General features: G+C 41.7%; 1 protein-coding gene across 1 annotated transcript in view; it reads right to left on the bottom strand.

Moving 5' to 3' along the window:
• The window catches only part of st (scarlet), a 580,386-nt gene extending 564,159 nt beyond the window's left edge, over nt 1-16,227 (bottom strand). Inside the window, exon 1 of the mRNA XM_067141853.2 lies at nt 16,013-16,227. Within this exon, the coding sequence (XP_066997954.2) occupies nt 16,013-16,078 (66 nt within the window). The 5' untranslated portion in view covers nt 16,079-16,227. The remainder of the gene's footprint in view (nt 1-16,012) is intronic.
• Between the last annotated feature and the right edge of the window lie 6,261 nt (nt 16,228-22,488).

Here is a 22,488-nt window from a genome sequence, read left to right as displayed (position 1 = left end):
GGAAGAATGCTTTCCCAAAGCTTACATGCACTGCATGTCAAACTGACTGGCCTGTAATTTTCAGCTTTATGTCTATCACCTTTTCCTTTATACACTGGGGCTACTATACCAATCCTCCATTCATTTGGTATATCTTGTTCATGCAAACAAAAATCAAATAAGTACTTCAGATATGGTACTGTACTCCAACCCATTGACTTTAGTATATCCCCCGAAACCTTACAAATTGCAGCTGATTTTCTAGTTTTCAACTTTTGTATCTTGCTGTAAATGTCGTTGTTACCATAGGTAAATTTTAATACTTCTTTAGTATTTTTCACCTCCTCTATCTGGAAATTATCCTTGTAACCAAGAATCTTTACATATTGCTGACTGAATACTTCTGCGTTTTGAAGATCCTCGCATACACACTCCCCTTGTCCATTAATGATTGCTGGAATGTACTTTTTAAAACCTGTATCTGCCTTGAAGTACCTATACATTCTCTTCCATTTTTCACTCAAATTTGTATGACCATCAATTATGCTTGCCATCATGTTATCCTCAGCTGACTTCTTTGCTATATTCAATTTCCTATTAACTTCCTTCAATTTCTCCTTACTTCCACAACCATTTCTAACTCTATTTCTTTCCAACCTGCACCACCTTCTTAGCCTCCTTATTTCTCTGTTATAATATAGTGGATCTTTACCATTCCTTACCACCTGTAAGGGTACAAACCTTTTTTTCACATTCCTCAACAATTGCTTTAAACCCATCCCAGAGTCTGTTTACATTTTTATTCACCGTTTTCCACCGATCATAGTTACTTTTTTTAAACTCCCTCATGCCTGTTCTAACAGCCATACGTTACTGCCTAATAGTCCTAATTTTACGACTTTCCGTTCTATTTCTAACTGCCACAAAAACAGCTTCGTGATCACTAATACCATCTATTACTTCACCTTCTCTATAGAGCTCATCTGGTTTTACCAGCACCATATCCAGGATATTCTTCCCTCTAGTTGGTTCCATCACTTTCTGAATCAGCTGCCTTTCCCATATTAACGTATTTGCCATTTGTTGTTCATGCTTCCTGTCGTTCGCATTACCTTCCCAATTGACATTTCGTAAATTAAGATCACCTGCTAATATCACATTCCTTTCAATATCGTTTCCAACATAGCTGATTATCTTATCAAATAATTCAGAATAAGCGCCAGCGCTACCCTTTCCCGGTCTATATACTCCAAAGACATCAAGTTGCCTATTATCTTTAGAGATGAGCCTTACACCTAGAATTCCATGTTTGTCATCTTTAAATTCTTCGTAGCTTAGAAATTCTTCTTTCACCAGAATGAATACTCCCCCTCCTACCATTCCTATCCTATCTCTACGTTACACACCCAGTTTCGTGAGAATACTTGAATACCTGCCGGCAAAAACGTTGTAACCCTCAAAATGGAACTTTTTCAGGAGAGAGAGAGAGAAAAATAAACAAATAAACAAGCGAATTGTTTGTGAATGCTTATTCTGCCATTGACAATTAATTTAAATGAGTTCACTAGTTCTTAATGCATAATAATTTTGACAATGTGCGACTTTAAAATCAGGATATAAGAGATGATCGCTGGACGTCCGTGCTAAAAGGTTGTAACTGTAACGGATGTAGCACATTTTTGCGGTTTAAAACGTTTAAACTATTGAAAATATTTCTAGCTTTTAATATTATTTTTGTTTCTATTCTGTATAAAATAATGAAACATAAACCACGCTTCTAATTTTTAGTACCCATTGTTAGAGCTTCCCATTGTTAAGCAAAATTCACTGAACACCAGCAATATTGTTGCGAGAATGTTTTGCAATGATTTTTTGCAATGACGAATAATCATTGCATTGTCACTTCACTTTGTCTTTAGGGTCTCATAAAAACCTCGATATGTTTCACGATTGTATCGACACATGCCTAGCAGATTAGCTTTCTTTTCCGCAGATGCAGGCAATACCTCGTTTAATGAATACAATACAATGAGCAATGTGTAAAGAGAGCAAGACGTATTTATATGCATATACAGTATATATATAAAACATTATATACGTATAATATACAGTCGAGAATAAAAACTCTGATTACGCATTAAAATATAAGACATATGAATCTCCCATTAAACACGTTGACTTTCTTACATTGGCTTACAACGTTTTTGCACCCGCCTGTTCAGCGGGGATTTTCCAGGCACTGATTTGTTATTGTGGGCCAAATATGGTTGCCCCGAATTCCGCTTGTATTTCTCTTCATTCCTCTTCCATTTACTATATTTAATTTTGCGTTTTTGTCCCCTATTTATATCGTTGCACACACTCGGACTTTGCAACACACGACTTTCCTCCTCCACTGATACAACGTTTTTGCACCCGCATGACCCGTGGCGAAATTTAAACAAAAGAAAAAAGGCGCTTAACGTTTGCCAACATAACTTTCTACATGCCTCACTCTGGCAGCATACATCGTTTATGCACGGAAACTCAGCATTCCAGAAAAGTGGGAGTTACGTTTTTGCCGGCAAGTATTTACTTTTGCATCCATTATATCATTTCTCAGCCATGATTCAACTCCTATTACAATATCTAGTAAGTATATATATATTAAATTACTTAATTCGCTTCCTTTCTTTACAATACTTCTACAGTTGAGCACTAACATTCTGATATCATCCCTACTTGACTTTCATTTCCCTGTACCGTTATCACCGCTCCCTAGGCCACCCCGTTTCCCTGAATGTACCTGTCTATAACCCTTCTAAACAAATTTCCTAACTTACATGTACCACTGCGGTTTAAGTGAAGGCCATCTGAGCGCAGATCCATATCTCCTACCCACCTATTAGGATCTAGAAATATTACTCCCAGTTTACCACATACCCACTCCATAGTCTCATTTAAATCCCCAATCACCTTCCAGTCAGTATCCCTCCTACACAGTATTCCACTGATAACAATCTCCGCTTCCTTAAAATTCACCCGTGCAGCATTTACCAAATCCCACACATCCCCAACTATATTGGTACTTATACCTGCTTGCCTTACGTTGTTAGTACCAACGTGCAACACTACCATCTTCTCCCTTCCCTCTTCCGTCTCTTCTACTTTCCTTAACATCTGCTTCAACCTAATTCCTGGATAACACTTTACCCTGGTTCCCTTTCCTCCACACACTTTCCCCACATGTCTAACCATGGAATCCCCCATGACCAGAGCCTCAACCCTACCCACCTCATTTGATCCCCTCCCCTCGTGATCAACCCTATCTTTTCTGACAGCTGCAGAAACTACTTTCTCCTCCCTTTTCTCCCTCCCATGACCCTGTTCCACCTGTCTTTTTCTATCCACTACTCCACATTTCCCTTTCCTACCTTTTCCCTTTCTCCTACGTCCACACTTATCAGCAATAGTTCCCTGTTCCTCATCTTCCCTCGGTTGTTCTACCTGCAGTGACTCGTACCGATTTCTCACAGACACCTGTTCTGAATTATGATCTTGAATAGAGCCCTTAGCCAGCAATCTCCTTTCTCTTAAAACATTAGACCACCTGTCTTCTACAATTCTCCCCTTTCCTTTCCATCCCTCCTTTACATCTACTGTATCCTGTACATTTTTTGAGAGAGGCCTACTTTCGTTCCTGTCCTATGAGAGAATCCTAATTATATCCCTCAGACTCTCCAACTCCTCCCTCATACTCCTTAATGCCTGGCCACACCCACAGTCGCTACACTTGCACTCCATAGCCATTCTTTACAGAATAATGACAAGAAAAGGAAAATAAAATAACTTATTCAGTGCAAAATAGAATGAAAGGAAAGAAATATTGTCTATGAAAATGAAAGGAAAGAAATATTGTCTAGGATAGTCCACAAAGATCACACAACAACAAGGTAATTAATATGAGCTACTACTACTCTGCAATACTACTTAGTTGTACGAATTTTTTTCTACAACACACTAACAGAATGAAAATTGCTGTGAATTACTGAAAACCGAAAGTAACGCATAAGAATTAGGCCTACACAATTCTAAACTGCAGTTAACTCTACCTTAATTACTACGACCGAATTCTAGTAAGCGAGTTAATACAGATACCACAGATACTATACAACACAAATATTTACAATATACTACAATAATTTTAAACTAAGTTTAAACGTATCCTAATTACAACAGGTTATTACTAAGCACAAACAGAAATGGAAATTACAATTAAAGTTTGAAATTCGCAAGACTCCTGAAAATTATAGAACAAGCACTCTAATTTCTAATAAGTTACTACAATGCGCTACAATAGTTTTTAAACTACTTTCAGACGTATCCTAATTACAATAGGTTATTACTAAGCACAAATAGAAATGAAAATTGCAATTAGTCCTAAAGTTTGAAATTCGCAAGAACTACCGTAGTCAAGGATTACCAACAAAGTTAAACGCGTAGAGAGAAGATTATTATTAGTGCTACTTTATCCTACTATGCTCTAATAGAATTGAAACCTTGCGTTTGGTTAAATGCTTAAGTATCGAAAGGGTTACCGTACACAAAGAAACACACGAATATAACTGGCAAGATACTATCTAATATACCGTATCTTCAGTACAATTCTAAACTGAAATGTGGTTATGTGATTATTAAAGCTGGTGGATTACTATTATTTTCCCTACTCCACGGAGCGAAGAATAAAAGTGTCCTTAATTGCTGAAAAGTACGAGGTTGTCTACAGTAATTTCTCAAAAATATTTCTGTCAAAACTACTACTCGAGGGACTTGAATTGTAATTATTGGGATACAGGAACTTTATTATTATTATTAGCTACTCGCTCATAAATACTGAAAGATCGAGGGTGCGAAATATAAATTACGGATACTTTTAACTACCCACTCGGAACTACAAATGATAGGAATACAAGATCAGCTGATTTTTATTTATATGTACTGCAGCCAATACTGCAATATTTGAATATGAAGAGCGACAATAATCAATAACAATACAACGACTATTAACTATTTCGCCAGTGAAATACTGTATATTCTGTTGAAATCCCTTCTTTAAACAAAATTTACAACAGTATCGCGTAATTTACAGAACTGATAGGTGGGATAGTTGAACTGCTATTTGAAATACCGAGGAGTGCGACAGGCTTCGGCAGCCGGTACAATACCTATCCTTGCCGCAAGATTGGGGCTTCATTCATTCCATCCCTGACCCGGTCACTGACTGGAAAACAGGTTTTAGGTTTTCATTCTTCATAATATAATTTTATATCACGTTCTTTGTATAACAGGAACAGATGAGAAATAGTCAGACATTGAAAAATGTGTAGGTAATCACAAATTCGGTGTCCGTCATTTACGAACCTTTACTTTTCACTTTTAACTTGCACTGATTATCTTCTTAAACGTTTTGATACCGGAAGGGAATCTATCAAAGACTGCCGCAGGTAATTTATTCCAATCCCTTGTGGTCATGTTTACGAAGGAAAACTTGCCCACATCCGTACTCTGGTTTCGGGCCCTAATTTTTATGGTTGTGATCATTTCTCGATAAGTATGAGGGAGGTTCCAAATTAATCCGAATACTACTCCAGGCAGTCCTTCCCGTATAGCTCTTATTGAGATCACACAGGCGAGCTCTAGTTCTTCTAGATTCAAGACTTTCCCAATTAATGGTATTGATCCTATTCCCGTTCACGAAACGCACCGCTCTTCTTTGAAATGTTTCCAGAGATTTTATTAAACCTACCCTGTAGGCCTATTATTTGGTTCAGAAATCGTCTGTGGTGTGCAAGGTAGAATCTACGAGTTACTTAAATAAGAAATAAATACAAAATTATACCAAATGGCACGTTGAAGGACTTCATTCATTGCAACATTTCGGAACTTCAGCATCTCGTAAGACCTCAAAGAGCTGAAGTGACATTCAGTATTGCTGGCAAGACTGGCTGCCAGGTGCTCGGCGTGATATCCTCAGTTGTTCTCATACCGCTAAGTGAATCCCGTTCTAGTCTCCCATACAAATGAGAACAGCATCCGATTAGAAGTCAGACTTTCTAATCACCAGATTTGTTTGGGAGTCAGTACGAGAACTAAAGGAAAATTGCTGTTCATTAAAGTTTCCTGAAGGATTCTGTCGTTATGGTAACTGTGCCATTGTGAGTAACCATTATTTATTTGATGTTAGCGCTGGAGGGAAAATCCAGGAATTACGACTAAGGTATAATTGTATGGTGTCGTGCCTCATGCGACCGGTGCCACTACCTAACGCATAATCTGTAACCGTGTCGGATGCGATCAGTGTTAACAACCCCATTTTTAATTTTAATAAGCTACGTCATCATCCAAGATTAAGTAAGGTAAGGTAAATCGGAACCAGAAAAGGTTAGAAATCAGGCCAATAATTTATAGCACTGCGAAATTCTACAACCGCAAACCATGCACAACATTTAATTCTGTGTACTGAATTAGTCGTCGGGAAATACAGCCTATGTAAGCGTTTACGGGGAACAGTCCCAACGATTCCGTGAAAGGTTTATAAATACTATATTTTTAACTTAAAGTTGCTTTACGTCGCACCGACACAGATAGGTCGTATGGCGACGCCCCTGAGACAGGAAAGGGCTAGCAGTAGGAAGAAAGCGGCCGTGGCCTTGATTAAGATACAGCCCCTGTGTGAAAATGGTAAAACACGGAAAACTATCTTCAGGGCTGCCGACAGTGGGGTTTTAACCCACTATCCCCGAATACTGGATACTGGTCACACTTAAGCGACTGCACCTATCGAGCTCGGTATAATAATAATTAATGAGTACATTTCTATGACGGAAGTTTGAATAAAACATGCTTACATTACATCACACACAGAGGTAGGCCTAATATCTAAAACCGACTCAAGAATTCATCGTTGAAAAATAAATCAGTGTAATGTGTGATCTTTAATGCAACGAAGAGACATGTTCCTTCCCGAGAGAAAACGTAGATTGGTCATAAATAATACAAGAAATACTTAAGGTTAAAACCCTAAAAATGTGAGGAGAAATGAATAATCAGGTAATTCTATACTGAATACTGGAATAACACAAGTTCAGTTATATTTTAATGAAGATTATATTTGTTTTACAGTTACCCTATCTATAAATACAGTTCTTGGGGATGATCAGGATCGGTCCCTGGATTTTCAGGAAACGGAGATTACAGAGCAGCATCTTCATAAGTTGTTTTGAAGAATTTACTGCGAAGTACCAGCACTATTCGCAATGTCACTTGAACCACTTCTATAAGCAGCTACTGCACCTACTTTACGTAACACTCCTGGGGGAAACTGAAAGTTTTACAACACGAAATATGGTGATGCGTTTACGTTTTATCTTACAACATGCCCATATATGGAACTGCGTTTCGATAACTGGGAGAAGGTACCAAACTAGTTATCTCAGTGCGTTACGGCACTGCCTGTTACCGCTACTTCCGGAGACGGCTGGGTTTGAATCTCCCGTCGGCCATCCTCGAAAATGGTTTTTCGTAGTTTCCCATTTTCATCTCCAGCCAAATGCCGGGATGGTACCTTTCTCATGACCATGACCATGACCACTTCCTTCCCATTCCTAGCCCGTAAAATTACACCTACACCCACAGATATTATCCTCACACAGTAGTTACTCTCAAGGGAAGTACCAGAAAAAGCACTAGAGATCTCGCGAGCCGAACATGTCCTCGGACACTACCGGGACTCAAATTCGTGCCCCCCACAAAGAAAACAATTCGGAACTTTCAAAGTAAACGTAGGTGGTAGCATTTATTCAGATACTTTGAAGTTCGTGCCCGGTCTAGAAAGCCAAGAATAACGGCCGAGAGGACACCTCATAATCTGCAGGCCTTCGGGCTGAACAGCGGTCGCTTGGTAGGCCATGGCCCTTCGGGGCTGTTGCGCCATGGGGTTTGGTTTGGTTTCAAGTTTCGTGAGATCATGCTACATAAACAAAGCACATTCCAGTATAGACTATACAGAAAGGAAATGAAATTAACACAATAGATCATGGGGAGAGGATCACAATGCCGTAAATGTCAGGTCTGTAGCTTGCACCGGTACCCTAAGACTTGGAAGAAACGAGACGAGCTGCTCGACTTAGCAGTATGAACCGAGCTGTCAGTGGAGAGATGGCGTAGAATGACATTAGTAGACGAATAAGCTTGAGCAGTGATTTTTAGTAGGGAATATCACAACAGGAATATAAAGTCGGAATTCAAGAGGATAAATTGGGACAAATGTTCGTTTGGGAGGAGTTAGTGTTTGGACTAATTTACCACGGGAAATGTTCGATAAATTTCCAAATTCTCTGAAATTATTTAAGAAAAGACTAGGTAAACAGTCGATAGGCAATCTACCACTTCGGTTACTGCGCTAAATACAGGTTAGTGGTGACGACTGATTGACTGACTGATTGGTCGCTTGCGGCACGATGCTTAATCCACTCGGCCGCTAGCGGCACAAGTTTGGCGTGGTCGCATCCAGCACGGTCGCTTCTGGCACGTAACCCATTCTATCAACGAATTGGAAAAACACACTTAGAGTGTCAGCTTTCAACGCGAGTTTTGAACCTTGACTTCGAAAAAGTGCAGAACTTTTCTCCGTATGAAGCTATGTAGTATTGGCGTAAAACTCATTGCAAGTTGAGAAGAATTATCTGAATATTCCGTTATACGAGTGTGCGTCAGTTAGTAGGCGCTTCAATAAAAATATGCCAGATATATGGTGAGTTACAGTAGCTTCGAATGCAAGCGAGCGAGTTGGCTACGCGGAATAGGTCACTCAGCTGTCAACTTACATTTACTGTCGGCCGCCCTGAAGGTGGTTTCCGTGGTATACCATGTTCACAACAGGGTAACACTGGGGCTACACCTAATTAATGCCACGGTCACTTCCTAGCCCTTTCCTATCACATCGTCACAAGAAGACCCGTGTGTCGATGCAACGTGAAACAAATAGCAAAAAAAAAAAAAAACCTTTGTACGTAAATAACTTCACATACACGATAGGCCTACTGTTATCTTCAAGTGTAATATGATGAAGGGGTCGTGATAGGACCGTGACATCACCACTGGCTCCTCACAAAAGCGCCCGCAGTTTTTGTACCGGCCAATACCCGTGGGATTTCTCAAATGCAAAGTCACATCACTATAGTTCGGATTCCATGATCGCATCGACAATCGCGTGAACATAAAGGTTTGCTTAAAGTGTGATTTAAACACAATTAAGGGCCCCGCATCCATCAGCCACTTTCCTGTGGATGTGTCCTGCAAGTGTGGAAAAGTGTGAATTACTGATAACGGCATAGTGATATTTATAGGAGATTAGCATTTACCGCGCCTTCTCACGTGTGGAATGATGTCCGGTTTGATATGAATTCAAACCAGTAGGAAATCGAGCCTGCATTCCCGTCAGACAACGGAATTCCTTCAAGGCTCCATGCGAACAGTACATGAAACTTGTCAGTAGCTGGTGGAAGTGACATGTATGATAGTCCTCGGCTAGATTCGAAGAATTTTGACGCAGTCCAGTCATTACGGTAGCCGGTTATCTTTTCTCACCCATTCCCGATATTTTTTTCCAAATTCATTTCCCCTAATGCATGCTCCCAAATTGTGACCGTGTCGAATGTTCATTTTTCCGAATGCCAGATACCGAATGTTTTTATCCCGAAAATGCAAAATCTCGAAACTAACAATCCCCGAACGTTGGAAGCAAATTACATCACAATTAAGTTTTCAAGTATGGAAGAACCAGCCATACCAAATACATCCAGAGATGGCGAAAAATTGTTGTTGGACTGGTTTTTCTGTTATAAACGTAGATTTGGAAGACGATGTAGTTAATTGGGATTGTAGTAGCCTGCGAAACAAGAATCTCCAGGGCCATAACTCTGGGGTGCGAAGAACGAGGAAAATATAACTGTCGTGGAAGGTCCTGAGCTGTCCGCACATCACCTTCCTAATACAATATAGACGGAGGCGGAAATAATTAGACATGGCTTAAAAATAATTACTCAAAATCACCTAGATTCTAGAATAACAGCCATCATAAATATTACGTGAAGAAATGTCAGGAGTTATCTTACTAGCAAACAAACAAACAAACAAACCCCATGGCACTACAGCCCTTGAAGGGCCTTGGCCTACCAAGCTACCGCTGCTCAGCCCGAAGGCCCGCAGATTACGAGGTGTCGTGTGGTCAGCACGGCGAATCCTCTCGGCCGTTATTCTTGGCTTTCTAGACCGGTATCTTACTAGCAGACTGGGAAAAAACTTGAAACAGACATTAAGGAGAGAGCATCATGTCGACTGGTTTCAAACGCAAGGACAAACGCACAGCTCACTAACATTCCGGATTACCTTATATAAATGCAAACTGACAGGTTTCTGGTATACGACCTATATGTGGCTGAAGTTTCACACTATGGACGAGCAATCGTTTCTACCACCTGTGTTGCTGCTTAGAGAAGCATGCCTCCTTGACGGTACGTTTACAGTTGGCCCAACCAAAATCGGCATTTTTTTACCTTTTACTTTACGTCGCACCGACACAGATAGGCCTTATGGTGACGACGGGACAGGAAAGGCGTAGGAGTGGGAAAGAAGCGGCCGTGGCCTTAATTAAGGTACAGCCCCAGCATCAAAATGGGAAACCACGGAAAACCATCTTCAGGGCTGCCGAGAGTAAATAAGTAAGTCGGCAATTATTTACGGTCCTAGGACACGTTAAATATAGTGCACAAAACATATCTTTACCTGTACCTTATTTTCTGATCAACACGAGACAAGAAACGCAGGAGAAGGCAATACGCGCTATAATCCCCGGAGTACGTGATTTACATGTTCATGTTACTTTACCGGAAGGGATTATGTGTGGCTATGAGCTGGTGTCCGACTCGTTGGCTGAACGGTCAGCGTACTGGCCTTCAGTTCAGAGGGTCCCGGGTTCGATTCCCGGCCGGGTCGGGGTCTTTAACCTTAATTGGTTAATTCCAATGGCACGGGGGCTGGGTGTATGTGTTATCTTCATCATCTTTTCATCCCCATCACGACGCGCAGGTCGCCTATGGGAGTCAAATAGAAAGACCTGCACCTGGCGAGCCGAACCCGTCCTGGGATATCCCGGCACTAAAAGCCATACGACATTTTATTTCATTCAATAGCGTGGTGATTGAAACACCAGTCCGGCAGTCTGACAATGTTCAGCGTACGGGCCTCAGACTGAGCGGGATTATTATTATTATTATTATTATTATTATTATTATTATTATTATTATTATTATTATTATTATTATTATTGCTTGTTGCTTTACGTCGCACCGACACAGATAGGTATTATGGCGACGATGGGACAGGGAAGGGCTAGGAGTGGGAAGGAAGCGGCCGTGGCCTTAATTAAGGTACAGCTCCGGCATTTGCCTGGTGTGAAAATGGGAAACCACGGAAAACCGTTTTCAGGGCTGCCGACAGTGGGGTTCGAACCTACTATCTCCCGAATACTGGATACTGGCCGCACTTAAGCGACTGCAGCTATCGAGCTCGGTAAGCGGGAATTTTAATCACATCTGGTTAATTCCTCTGGCTCTGTGTTTTGTTCGTTTAATACACATCTTGATGTACATACAACACATCACACTACAAACCACCAGAAAATACGCGGTAGTAGATAGATCCTTTCATATAGGATTAACGTCAGGAACGGTATCCGACCAGAGTTAACTGGAAAAAAGGTCAAGAAGAATACAAACAGCTGTAGTATTATACTGTACAGAGGCTTGCTATAATCGTACAACTTCCCTGAAGACCGTACAATTCTTGTAGCCGAATGTGTACATACATACCCTCTTTCCTTCATTCTCATATACTATAGACAAGGATTTAGTTTACAGCGCACAATTCGATGTTCAAACCCAGTTTCAGCGGACAGATATGCCTTTGATATCTCCTGGTGGATACAGACATTTTGTATTTGTACCAGAGAAAAATGTAGCTTTTACAGAAATCGTAATCTCATGTATCGCTGTGACAGGCTGGAAGCCGTTGAGGTATGGCTGACGCTGTGTAATCACCTCGACAGCTTCGAAAATCGTGAAGGTAGTTAAGATTATTATTATTATTATTATTATTATTATTATTATTATTGCTGTTGTTGTTTTCTTAGGCTCAAGTATATGATCTTCCCCTTAAAGGATGTGACTGACAAGAAGACAAGTTATTTGATTTATTTCTTGATGTATGCCACATCGTGATACAGTGAACATTTAGTATTCAGTATCAGACCGGTTTTCAGGTCACATTCGGTTACATAATACGGAGTTTTATGTGGCAGTCAGCCGCACTTGCTTATGACGTGTCGTCTCAAAACTCACGAGTCTCAGAACTCACGAATTCCAAGAAGAGGATTAGTAAGAACAGGTTTCTCTACCTGGGCCAGTTCTTCTTTGAATGGACATATGTCCACCCTATTAGTGATGGGATAATGGAATACTTTTAATAATCGAATAACTTCAATCCGATTATTTAAAAAATCGAATGAATAATCAATTTAAATAATCGAATGAGTTTAAAATATCATTCAGTTATTTCTTTCTTTCTTAATCTGCTTACCCTCCAGGGTTGGCTTTCCCTCGGACTCAGCGAAGGATCTCACCTCTACCGCCTCAAGGGCAGTGCCCTGGAGCGTGAGACTTTGGGTCGGGGGATACAACTGGGGAAGAGCACCAGTACCTCGCTCAATTGGCCTCACCTGCTATTCTGAACAGGGGCCTTGTGGAGGGGGGGATGGGAAGATTTGAAGGAATAGGTAAGGAAGAGGAAAGGAAGTGGCCGTAGCCTTAAGTTAGATACCATCCCGGCATTTTCCTGGAGGATGGATGAGGTGGGAATGGAGGCTCCCTCTACTCACTTGACCTCCAGAGGCTGAGTGGACCCCGTTCCAGCCCTCGTACCACTTTTCAAATTTCGTGGCAGAGAGGGGAATCGAACCCGGGCATCTGGGGGTGGCAGCAAATCACGCTAACCACTACACCACAGAGGCGGTGATCATTCAGTTATATCGCACAGAATAATCTTATGCGTCATGAATACTTTTTTTTCGGTTTAAGTGTGTCGGGTAGATAATTTATTGAAATACGCTTTTTTCCCAAATGAATCTCCAAGTGTTAAAACTAAATGAGTGAATTAAATGTCTTGTATCTTTAATACCTCTAAATAATATTCCTTATTCAAGTAAATGTCGCCTTCTGGCCGCAAAATGGAACTAAGCCCCAGTACTACCAACTGACAGTTTCTTTTTAACTAGCAGTGAGCAATATACCTACTTTAATTTTATGTCGTCCGGCTGCATGCATAAATTGTTACCATGCTGGCCTTTGGTCCAAGGGGTCCAGGGGCCTCGGGTTCGATTTCCGGTCGGATCGGAGATTTTAACTTCCATTATTCAAATTATATGGCTCGGGGACTGGGTGTTCGTGCTGTCTTCAGCATTAGACTTCATCTTAGGTAGGGCCTCATCCTCACAGACGCGCAGGTCACCTATATGACGTCAACTCTAAAGACCTGCACCAGACCTCCCCGGAGGCCACACATCATTATTATAAATTTATGTGAAAGGTAAAAAATGCTTTATATTAGCCTTAAGGCAACAGCAACATATTTTAATAATAATAATAATAATAATAATAATAATAATACACCTCGGTCTCCCCCTGTGGGTTGGGTGGCAGAATGACATCCACAGCATCCCCTGCCCGCGTACGGCCCAGCGGCGTAGGCGGCAATGCGTTCGCCTGTCACCCGGCGGCCTCGGCTTCGATTCCCGGCCAGGTCAGCGGTTTTTAATTGTAAATGATGTCCGGCTCCATGGCTAAATGGTTAGCGTGCTGGCGTTTGGTCACAGGGGTCCCGGGTTCGATTCCTGGCAGGGTCGGGAATTTTAACCATCATTGGTTAATTTCGCTGGCGCGGGGATTGGGTGTATGTGTTGTCTTCATCATCATATCATCGTCATCATGACGCGCGGCTCGCCTACGGGAGTCACATCGAAAGACCTGCATCTGGCGAGCCGAACATGTCCTCGGGCACTCCCAGCACTAAAAGCCATACTTCATTTCATTTCACTTGCAAATGATTAATATCCCTGGCCTGGGGACTGGGTGTTTGTGTCATGCTTAACGTTCCTTTCCTCACATTCAACACTTTACATTTCCGCCATTTACAAAATACACGCAGGTTCCTCACATATGGTGCAAGTAGCGGCAAAAGATCTTTCTAAGTCGACACCCCGAACAAATAGCATTTAAAAGAAAATCCCCTGCCCGTCGTAAGGGGAAGCATGAGTCCCTCCTGTTGCCATCGCTAGCACCTGCTGTCCGGAGTAGTGAATTTTGAGACTCATTAGAATGTTTACTTCAGCACCAGTTTGTCGTCGTGAGTTTTGGAAGTCGTGAGTTTTGAGACGTAACCGCTTATGAACACCTTCCAACGGAGAATGTAGGGCTCTGAAGAGTGCAACTAAAACAAAAATTGTGTAACTGATGGAACTTTTATTTGCATAAATATGTGAGAAAACTTGGCAGTGTTACATGTTTTTAAAATTTATGAAATTCGTGTTCTCGTATTCTCGAGGTGATGCAGTTCTTTCCAGGCACACCTTTAATGGAGGTAATAATAATAATAATTTCGTGTGGCTATTTCTAGCCGCGTGCAGCCCTTGTAAGGCAGACCCTCCGATGAGGTTGGGCGGCATCTGCCATGTGTAGGTAACTGCGTGTTATTGTGATGGAGGGTAGTGTTATGTGAGTTGCAGGGATGTTGCGGACAGCACAAACACCCAGCCCCCGGGCCATTGGAATTAACCAATGAAGGTTAAAATCCCCGACCCAGCCGGGAATCGAACCCGGGACCCTCTGAACCGAAGGCCAGTACGCTGACCATTCAGCCAACGAAGGTGAACTGTATATACCACATTCCAGCTCTCCCGCCAATTATAAATTTATGGTGTTACCGGGAATAGAACACAGCCCTCTAAGTATGGCAGCTAATAACGCTAACTGTTACGTTACGGAGGTCGACTTTAAACCATATGATAATAAGTCACAGGATGAACAGAGTATCCGTAGTGTCATACCACTTTATTCCGAAAATGTATGATGAACACAGTAGCCACCCTTGGTGAAAATCTATCGACACTGAAGTATATAAAACCATCAAGGTATTTATTATATTACATAAGCGAACAACATAGGTGAGCCTATATACCTGGGTATGGATTTAAAGAATCTTTCAAAACATTTAATTTCCGGAACTAGTTATGGTTCGATCTTATTTTAAATAATTAGAATATTTTGCAAAATAATCGCATCATATTGGAGCTTAAGAAGTTTATGTTATTCATTAATCTACTTCTTAAGTAGCTACGGGTAAGGAGAAAAGAATTGTCCCTACAGTAAGCTCCTATGATTGTCCATAATACATGCAAATGAACAAGTAGATTAAATAAAGGATTACGTTTTCAATCGATATTTAAATGAAATACCTTCCATTGTGAATTTAAACTACGTTTTGATCACTGGTATATTTTGGAATAATATATCGCATTATGTCCCAGATTTCTGTGTAGACGTTGGCAAACATCTAAGATTTCGCAAGGCGTAGTGGCAACACGCAGCATGGTTTTAACAATAACCTCAACAATACTACGTAATTTTCGATGTTTTCCTCTGCCTTTGTACACACTACCACATAGCTACAAAGGCGCACGTTTCATTGAAATTATTCTCTCACGTGGTAGTTTTCTAGAAGGGTTAAAAACAAACGTGATAATCCACTTTATAAGTCCGAGTCGTAGGATTTGTCTCTCAGATCTCGAAATTTACAATAGTTCCTGGAAATAAAGACACTTTTCAAGAAACGCACATCGAATAAAATTACACAAAAATCATGCATTAGAACGCCAAGTACTTACCTTTGACTCTGATCCAATATAATTATGTAGAAACACAGATTTTCGGCTTTCCGAAGTCCCTTCCATATTTAAGAAAGTTCCGCTTCCGAAAAGAACTCAACTAAAATTAATCCAGTTGAACGCTGGACATGATCTGAAGTAGATACTGTAGAATGGCACGAGCTTTAGACAGAGGGAGTTCTATGCATGTCGATAGCGGCCAGAGGTGGGGAAGGACAGCTAAATAACACCGGAGAGGGTTTGAAACTCTAGCTGGAGGGGGGAGGCCATGAAAATGGAAGCGGCGGAAACAATCTTACGTAATTCTGCATCAACATATCCACCTAAGGTTTCACTCCCCCTCCTCCCCCCTCCATCCAACCGGCCGCCATGTTTCAATTGAAACGGCATTAACGCTGATGACTTAACAGTACTATCAGGTATATCATTTCTGATTCTCTCCGGGCTATTCTTACTTTTACCCGTTGCTCAGAACCTGTAGCTAATCTCAATATCCAAGGCCTGAATTCCAGCTCCTCACCAAGTTGACAGGTGTTAGTTAATATCAGGTTTCTAAACGTACATCTCTGTAATTCCGATTCCTGGATATATTGCTGGTCTCTCTCCGTTTTGATTGCCAGAATCAAGGTCATATAACACTATAGATCTACTGACTTAAGAAAAAACATCTCACATAAGTCTGGAGGTACCGTAGCTTATGTCCACAAGATTTAAAATCTCGCTAAACTACAGATCTATTGATTTAATACAAATCATATCACATAAATAGAGCCTCCGTGGCTCAGGCGGCTGCGCACCAGCCTCTCACCGCTGGATACCGTGTTTCAAATCCCGGTCACTCAATGTGAGATTTGTGCTGGACAAAGCGGAGGCGGGACAGGTTTTTCTCCGGGTACTCCCATTTTCCCTGCCATCTTTCATTCCAGCAACACACTCCACTATAATTTCATTTCATCTGTCAGTCATTAATCATTGCCCCCAGAGGAGTGCGACAGGCCTCGGCAGCCGGTACAATTCCCATCCTCGCCGCAAGTTGGGGGCTTCATTCATCCCATCCCTGACCCGGTAATTGACTGGAAAACAGGTTGTAGGTTTTCATTTTCATATCACATAAATCTGGAGCTATAGTAGCTTATGATCAAATGCTTTAAACTCTGAAGTCTAATTAAGATACAGGTCTCGTAGATAAAGATCACAAGGTTTAAAATTTTAAAAATAGGTTTCGTAATTAAGACCAAGACTTAAAATCTTGCTTGAATATAGATCTCAGAGCTTAAGATCACACGATTTAAAGTTCCATTTAAATAGAGGTTTCGTAGCCTATGACTAAAAGATTTAAACTTTTGTTAAGAAAAACGGGTCTCGACCTTATTAAAGTTTCGTAGCTTATGATCACAAGATTTAATGGTTCCTTAAAATATAGGTCTCGTAGCTTATGATCACAAGATTTAAAGTTTCATTAAAATATGGATCTCGTAGCTTATGATCACAGGATTTAAAGTTTCGTTAAGATGTAGGTATCGTAGCTTATGATCACACGATTTAAAGTTTCGTTAAAGTATAGGTCCGGTAGCTTATGATCGCAAGATTTAAAGTTTCTTCAGAATATAGGTCTCGTAGCTTATGATCACAAGATTTAATGTTTCCTTAAAATATAGGTCTCGTAGCTTGAGATCACAAGATTTAAAGTTTATTAAAATGAGTTATAGGTCTCGTAGCTTATGATCACAAGATTTAAAGTTTCGTTAAAATATGGATCTCATACCTTATGATTCACCCGGAAGGACGTAGGTTCGATCCTCCATCACCGGGCGAGTTGGCCGTGCGGTTAAGGGCGCACAGCTGTGAGCTTGCATCCGGGAGATAGTGGTTTTGAGCCCCACTGTCGGTAGCCCTGAATATGGTTTTCCTTGGTTTCCCAATTTCACACCAGGCAAATGCTGGGGCTGTACCTTATCTAAGGCTACGGCTGCTTCCTTCCCACTCCTAGGCCCTTCCTATCCCATCATCTCCATAAGACCTATCTGAGTCGGTGCGACGTAAAGCCAATTGTAAATATGATTCCCTGTCAGGAAGTCGAAAAATTTAAGAAAGGAGATTTCCGCATCCGGAGGTGCACTCGGCCCTGAGGTTCACTCAGCCTACTCAAAAAATGAGTAGCAGGTTAAATCCGAGCTCGATAGCTGCAGTCGCTTAAGTGCGGCCAGTATCCAGTATTCGGGAGATAGTGGGTTCGAGCCCCACTGTCGGCAGCCCTGAAGATGGTTTTCCGTGGTTTCCCATTTTCACTCCAGGCAAATGCTGGGGCTGTACCTTAATCAAGGCCACGGCCGCTTCCTTCCCACTCCTAGGCCCTTCCTGTCCCATCGTCGCCATAAGACCTATCTGTGTCGGTGCGACGTAAAGCAAATAGCAAAAAAAAAGAATCCTGAGGAAAGAGGCGGCCCAGCGTAGAAATAAGCAATCTACCCCCCACCAACCAAGTACTGAGCTTATGGATAGTGAAAGCCTTTACCTCCCATCCCTCCAAGGGCCTTCATGGCCTGTACGGAGATGACTTTGCTTTCCTTTTCATTTTTTTTTTTTTTTTTACCTTATAATTACCAAGACTTAACATCTCGTTTAGCAAGAAGACCCGCAACTTATGATCACAGTATTTAACTCTCGTTAAGCAATAAGACCCATGGCGTAGAATCACCGGATTTAGTGTCTCCTTGAACTCTGGATGTCACAGATTAAGAACACAAGAGGTAAATTCAACTTGAACTCCAGATAACTTAGCTTAAAGGGAGTGGTGAAAATGAACTAAAATTGATTTTCTTGGTTAATTGTTTTATTATAATATTCAGAGTTTACTGAATGTTTTGATGTATTTGTTGTTGAACGCAACGAAGAAGTATACTTTTTATTATTGAAATGCTCTATAACATTGCTTGCGAAAAGATAGCCTATCCTTTGGTGTAGATTATCTAATCTTATCTTGAACCTTTCGGTCTAGAATGCTGTGGTTTTTCTCTGATTTCTTTGAGAATATTGCGTGCAGAAGTTTGCAACTCTGTCATAATAAACACAGTTCAAATCCGCATCTTTCTGAGCTTTCCTTGCGAATTAGTTACTGTGGTATTTTATTTAAAGCCGGCCCCGTGGTGTAGGGGTAGCGTGCCTGCCTCTTACCCGGAGGCCCCGGGTTCGATTCCCGGCCAGGTCAGGGACTTTTACCTGGACCTGAGGGCTGGTTCGAGGTCCACTCAGCCTACGTGATTAGAATTGAGGAGCTATCTGACGGTGAGATAGCGGCCCTGGTCTAGAAAGCCAAGAATAACGGCCGAGAGGATTCGTCGTGCTGACCACACGACACCTCGTAATCTGCAGGCCTTCGGGCTGAGCAGCGGTCGCTTGGTAGGGCCAAGGCCCTTCAAGGGCTGTAGTGCCATGGGGTTTGGTTTGGTTTGGTTTGGTATTTTATTTAATGGTGCACGTGTATTGTCCCTTACTGATAGAAGTGATTTACCGGTACTTAATTTTAAAACATGACTGAGAGTTTAAAAAGGGTAGGTTTCATGGATACCAGCCATCTCACGATGCTGGACCAGGTGCTGATGTAAATATTGCAATTAGAGTAAATATTGAGCTTAGCAACATATCTCCAGGGGCTGCCACGCCAACTAGTGCTTCTAAAAGAAAGCCTGAATCATCGGAAGTAGAATTTTTCATAAACGTGTATTGCCCGTTGCACAAATCACTGTCGTTTTGATTTGAGGTCGCTAGCGATGTGTTTACATTACCAACGATCTCCACTTGGTTCATGCGGGCTAAAGGGCCACACACGTTTCGGAAATCTTTGGAGGAAAAAGTATACAGGACTGGCATTCTGATCGGCTTCAGGCTACAGTCCTTTTGGACCTTGGCCTACCAAGTGACCGCTACTCAGCCCAAAAGCCCACAGATTAGGATATGACAAGTGGTCGTCACGCCAAATCCTCTTGGTCGTTATTCTAGACTCTCTAGACTGAGACCACTATCTCAGATAGCTCAATTATAATCATGTAGGCTGAGTGGAGCTCGAACCAGAACTCAGATCCAGGTAAAAATCCCTGATTTGACCGGGAATCAAACCCAGGTCCTCCAGATGAGAGACAGACACGCTACCCTCCAAATACACGCTCATTTAAGTCCAGTTTGTTGCTTGAAGCTGGTATTGGCATCATCAGGCGATATCCTAGCTATTATCGCGTGTTCATCCGCAACAAAATGCGTTAGAATGCGCATGCAGAAGGGTGCTCATGGAGGTGTGTGGTGTAATGAGTGACTACAATCTACAAAAAAAGTGGAGAGTTTTCCCGTATAAACTTGCTTTCAGAACTGAAGACAGCATTGGCACAACTAACTGAGGATTGATGAGAAATTTAAATCTCTGAGCATTGGTTACGCCAGTCGTTATAAAGGAAGATATTGTTATGCGAGTAGCAATTTCACGTACCAGACACTCACAGAGACCATAACCTGTCAGTGGTCGCTAGGACACTAATTGTTTATCAAGCTCGTAATTGTGGTCTCGTTAAGCCTCTGTGCTACCGGTGAAGTATTCCGTCACTACGTGACCAACCACACTTGGTTTTTCTGAGCCCCTGCGCTACATGTGAGGGATTCTCCCGTCATGTGATCAACCACGCTTGAAATTGTCAATGTCCCTGCGCTATCACGAAGGATTCTTTCTCTATGCGACCAACCACGCTTATGCCCCTTTATTACCTGTCAAGGATTCTTTCTTTATGCGATCAACCGCACTGGGTTTTTGTAGGCCGGTGTGCTACCTGTGAAGTATTCTTCCCTTTATATGTGACTAACTGCACATGGGCTGTTTTAAGCCCTGCGCTACCTGTGAGGGATTCTCCGGTCAGGTGATCAACCAAGCTTGGATTTCTCTAAGCATCTGCGCTACTTGTGTGATCATCTTACTCGGTTTTTTTTTGCTAATTCCTTGTTTACGTTACACTCAGTTCGTGTTACATAGCTCAGTTGATTGCAGTTTGTTGTCAATATTGTAACTGTGCATCATGTGTGTGTCCTGTCCTCAGCCCGAAGGCTGGTTGGATCCCCAACAACTACACCATACTTTTATATTTTCACATTTTATTATTTTATTTATCTTGATTTCCGAGTGAAATGAGTGAAAGTTAGGTGTAAGACTGTGTGTAAGTTATTGCATTTGCTCTTTGCTTTTTTAAATTTGCGTCATCCTCAAACTCTGCGTGGAAATTATTGCACTTTGTTCTATGTTTACGGTAATTTACGTTAGGGGTACCTTCAACTCCTGTAGCAGACTTATAAGTATATTTTACTCCTATTGGTTTAATTTTTTGTTAGGTGTTTTACGTCGCACCGACACATAAAGGTCTTATGGCGACGGTGGGATAGGAAACGCCTAGGAGTTGGAAGGAAGCGGCTGTGGCCGTAATTAAGGTACAGCCCCAGCATTTGCCTGGTGTGAAATGGGAAACCACGGAAAACCATCCTCAGGGCTGCCGACAGTGGGATTTGAACCCACTATCTCCCGCGTGCAAGCTCACAGCCGCGCGCCCCTAACCGTACGGCCAACTCGCCCGGTGGTTTAAAATTATTGTCAGCACCGTAACTGTTTATGATTAGCTTTTCTGTTTCCACAGTTTTATTTTGTTTCATGTATCTTGAATGCTGTATGAAACGTGTGGAAGCTTTTACAATTTGTTCTTTGTTTGTTAACTTGCGTTAGTGTGAGGGGACGCGCAAGCACGACCAACCGTACGACTTTTTCCTAGCGACCACCTCTGCGTTAGGTTTTTGGCTGCTGGGAGAAGCAAAGTCTCTTCGGTGACATTGGGTTCTATAAATTGAAATTCATCAGATACACGTAGCAGTTTCTCGTGGTGATCTTTACTTCTGATAGGCCCTATGCCAAAGGTACGATTCAGATCCGTATATTTTAAGAGATGCCCACGTAACGCCGCGAAACATGTTTCAAAAAGCTACCTCTACTGAAGACACGCTAAGGTTGCATTGTACAGTCCAGGACTGCGCGGGATTATCAAATGGTTTCTCCTTTCTTTATCAGGTGGTCTGCACAGTCCATTATCAACCGCGCACACATTCCGTACATCCCTGCACAGCTTTTCCTCAGAGGATTTCCATAATGTCAGTGGGGCGCTTGAGATGCTGACTGGAACTAGGAAGACAATGCATGTAGGCGGGGACGGGGAGTGGTTGTCACGTGTGGAGTTATGAGTGGGAGCTCGGAGGGGATACAGCCAACAAACAAACAACTGCATTCGTCTAGAAAGATAGTCAGCCAGCACAGGACATAATCATCTTGTTTCTGGTATTCATAAGGTTCTAAAGCAATCAGTCTGAAAAATGTTTAATTTGATCGAATGTTCGAAGTACAATTTTCAGTAACTCATACCTTTAATATCTTATGAGTTATGACATAGGAGACTGCT

Source organism: Anabrus simplex, chromosome 2 (assembly GCF_040414725.1).
Source record: "Anabrus simplex isolate iqAnaSimp1 chromosome 2, ASM4041472v1, whole genome shotgun sequence".
Classification (NCBI taxonomy): Eukaryota; Metazoa; Arthropoda; class Insecta; order Orthoptera; family Tettigoniidae; genus Anabrus; species Anabrus simplex.
The sequence above is the reverse complement of the archived record's forward strand: the minus strand, read 5'-3'. Positions and strand labels throughout refer to the sequence as shown.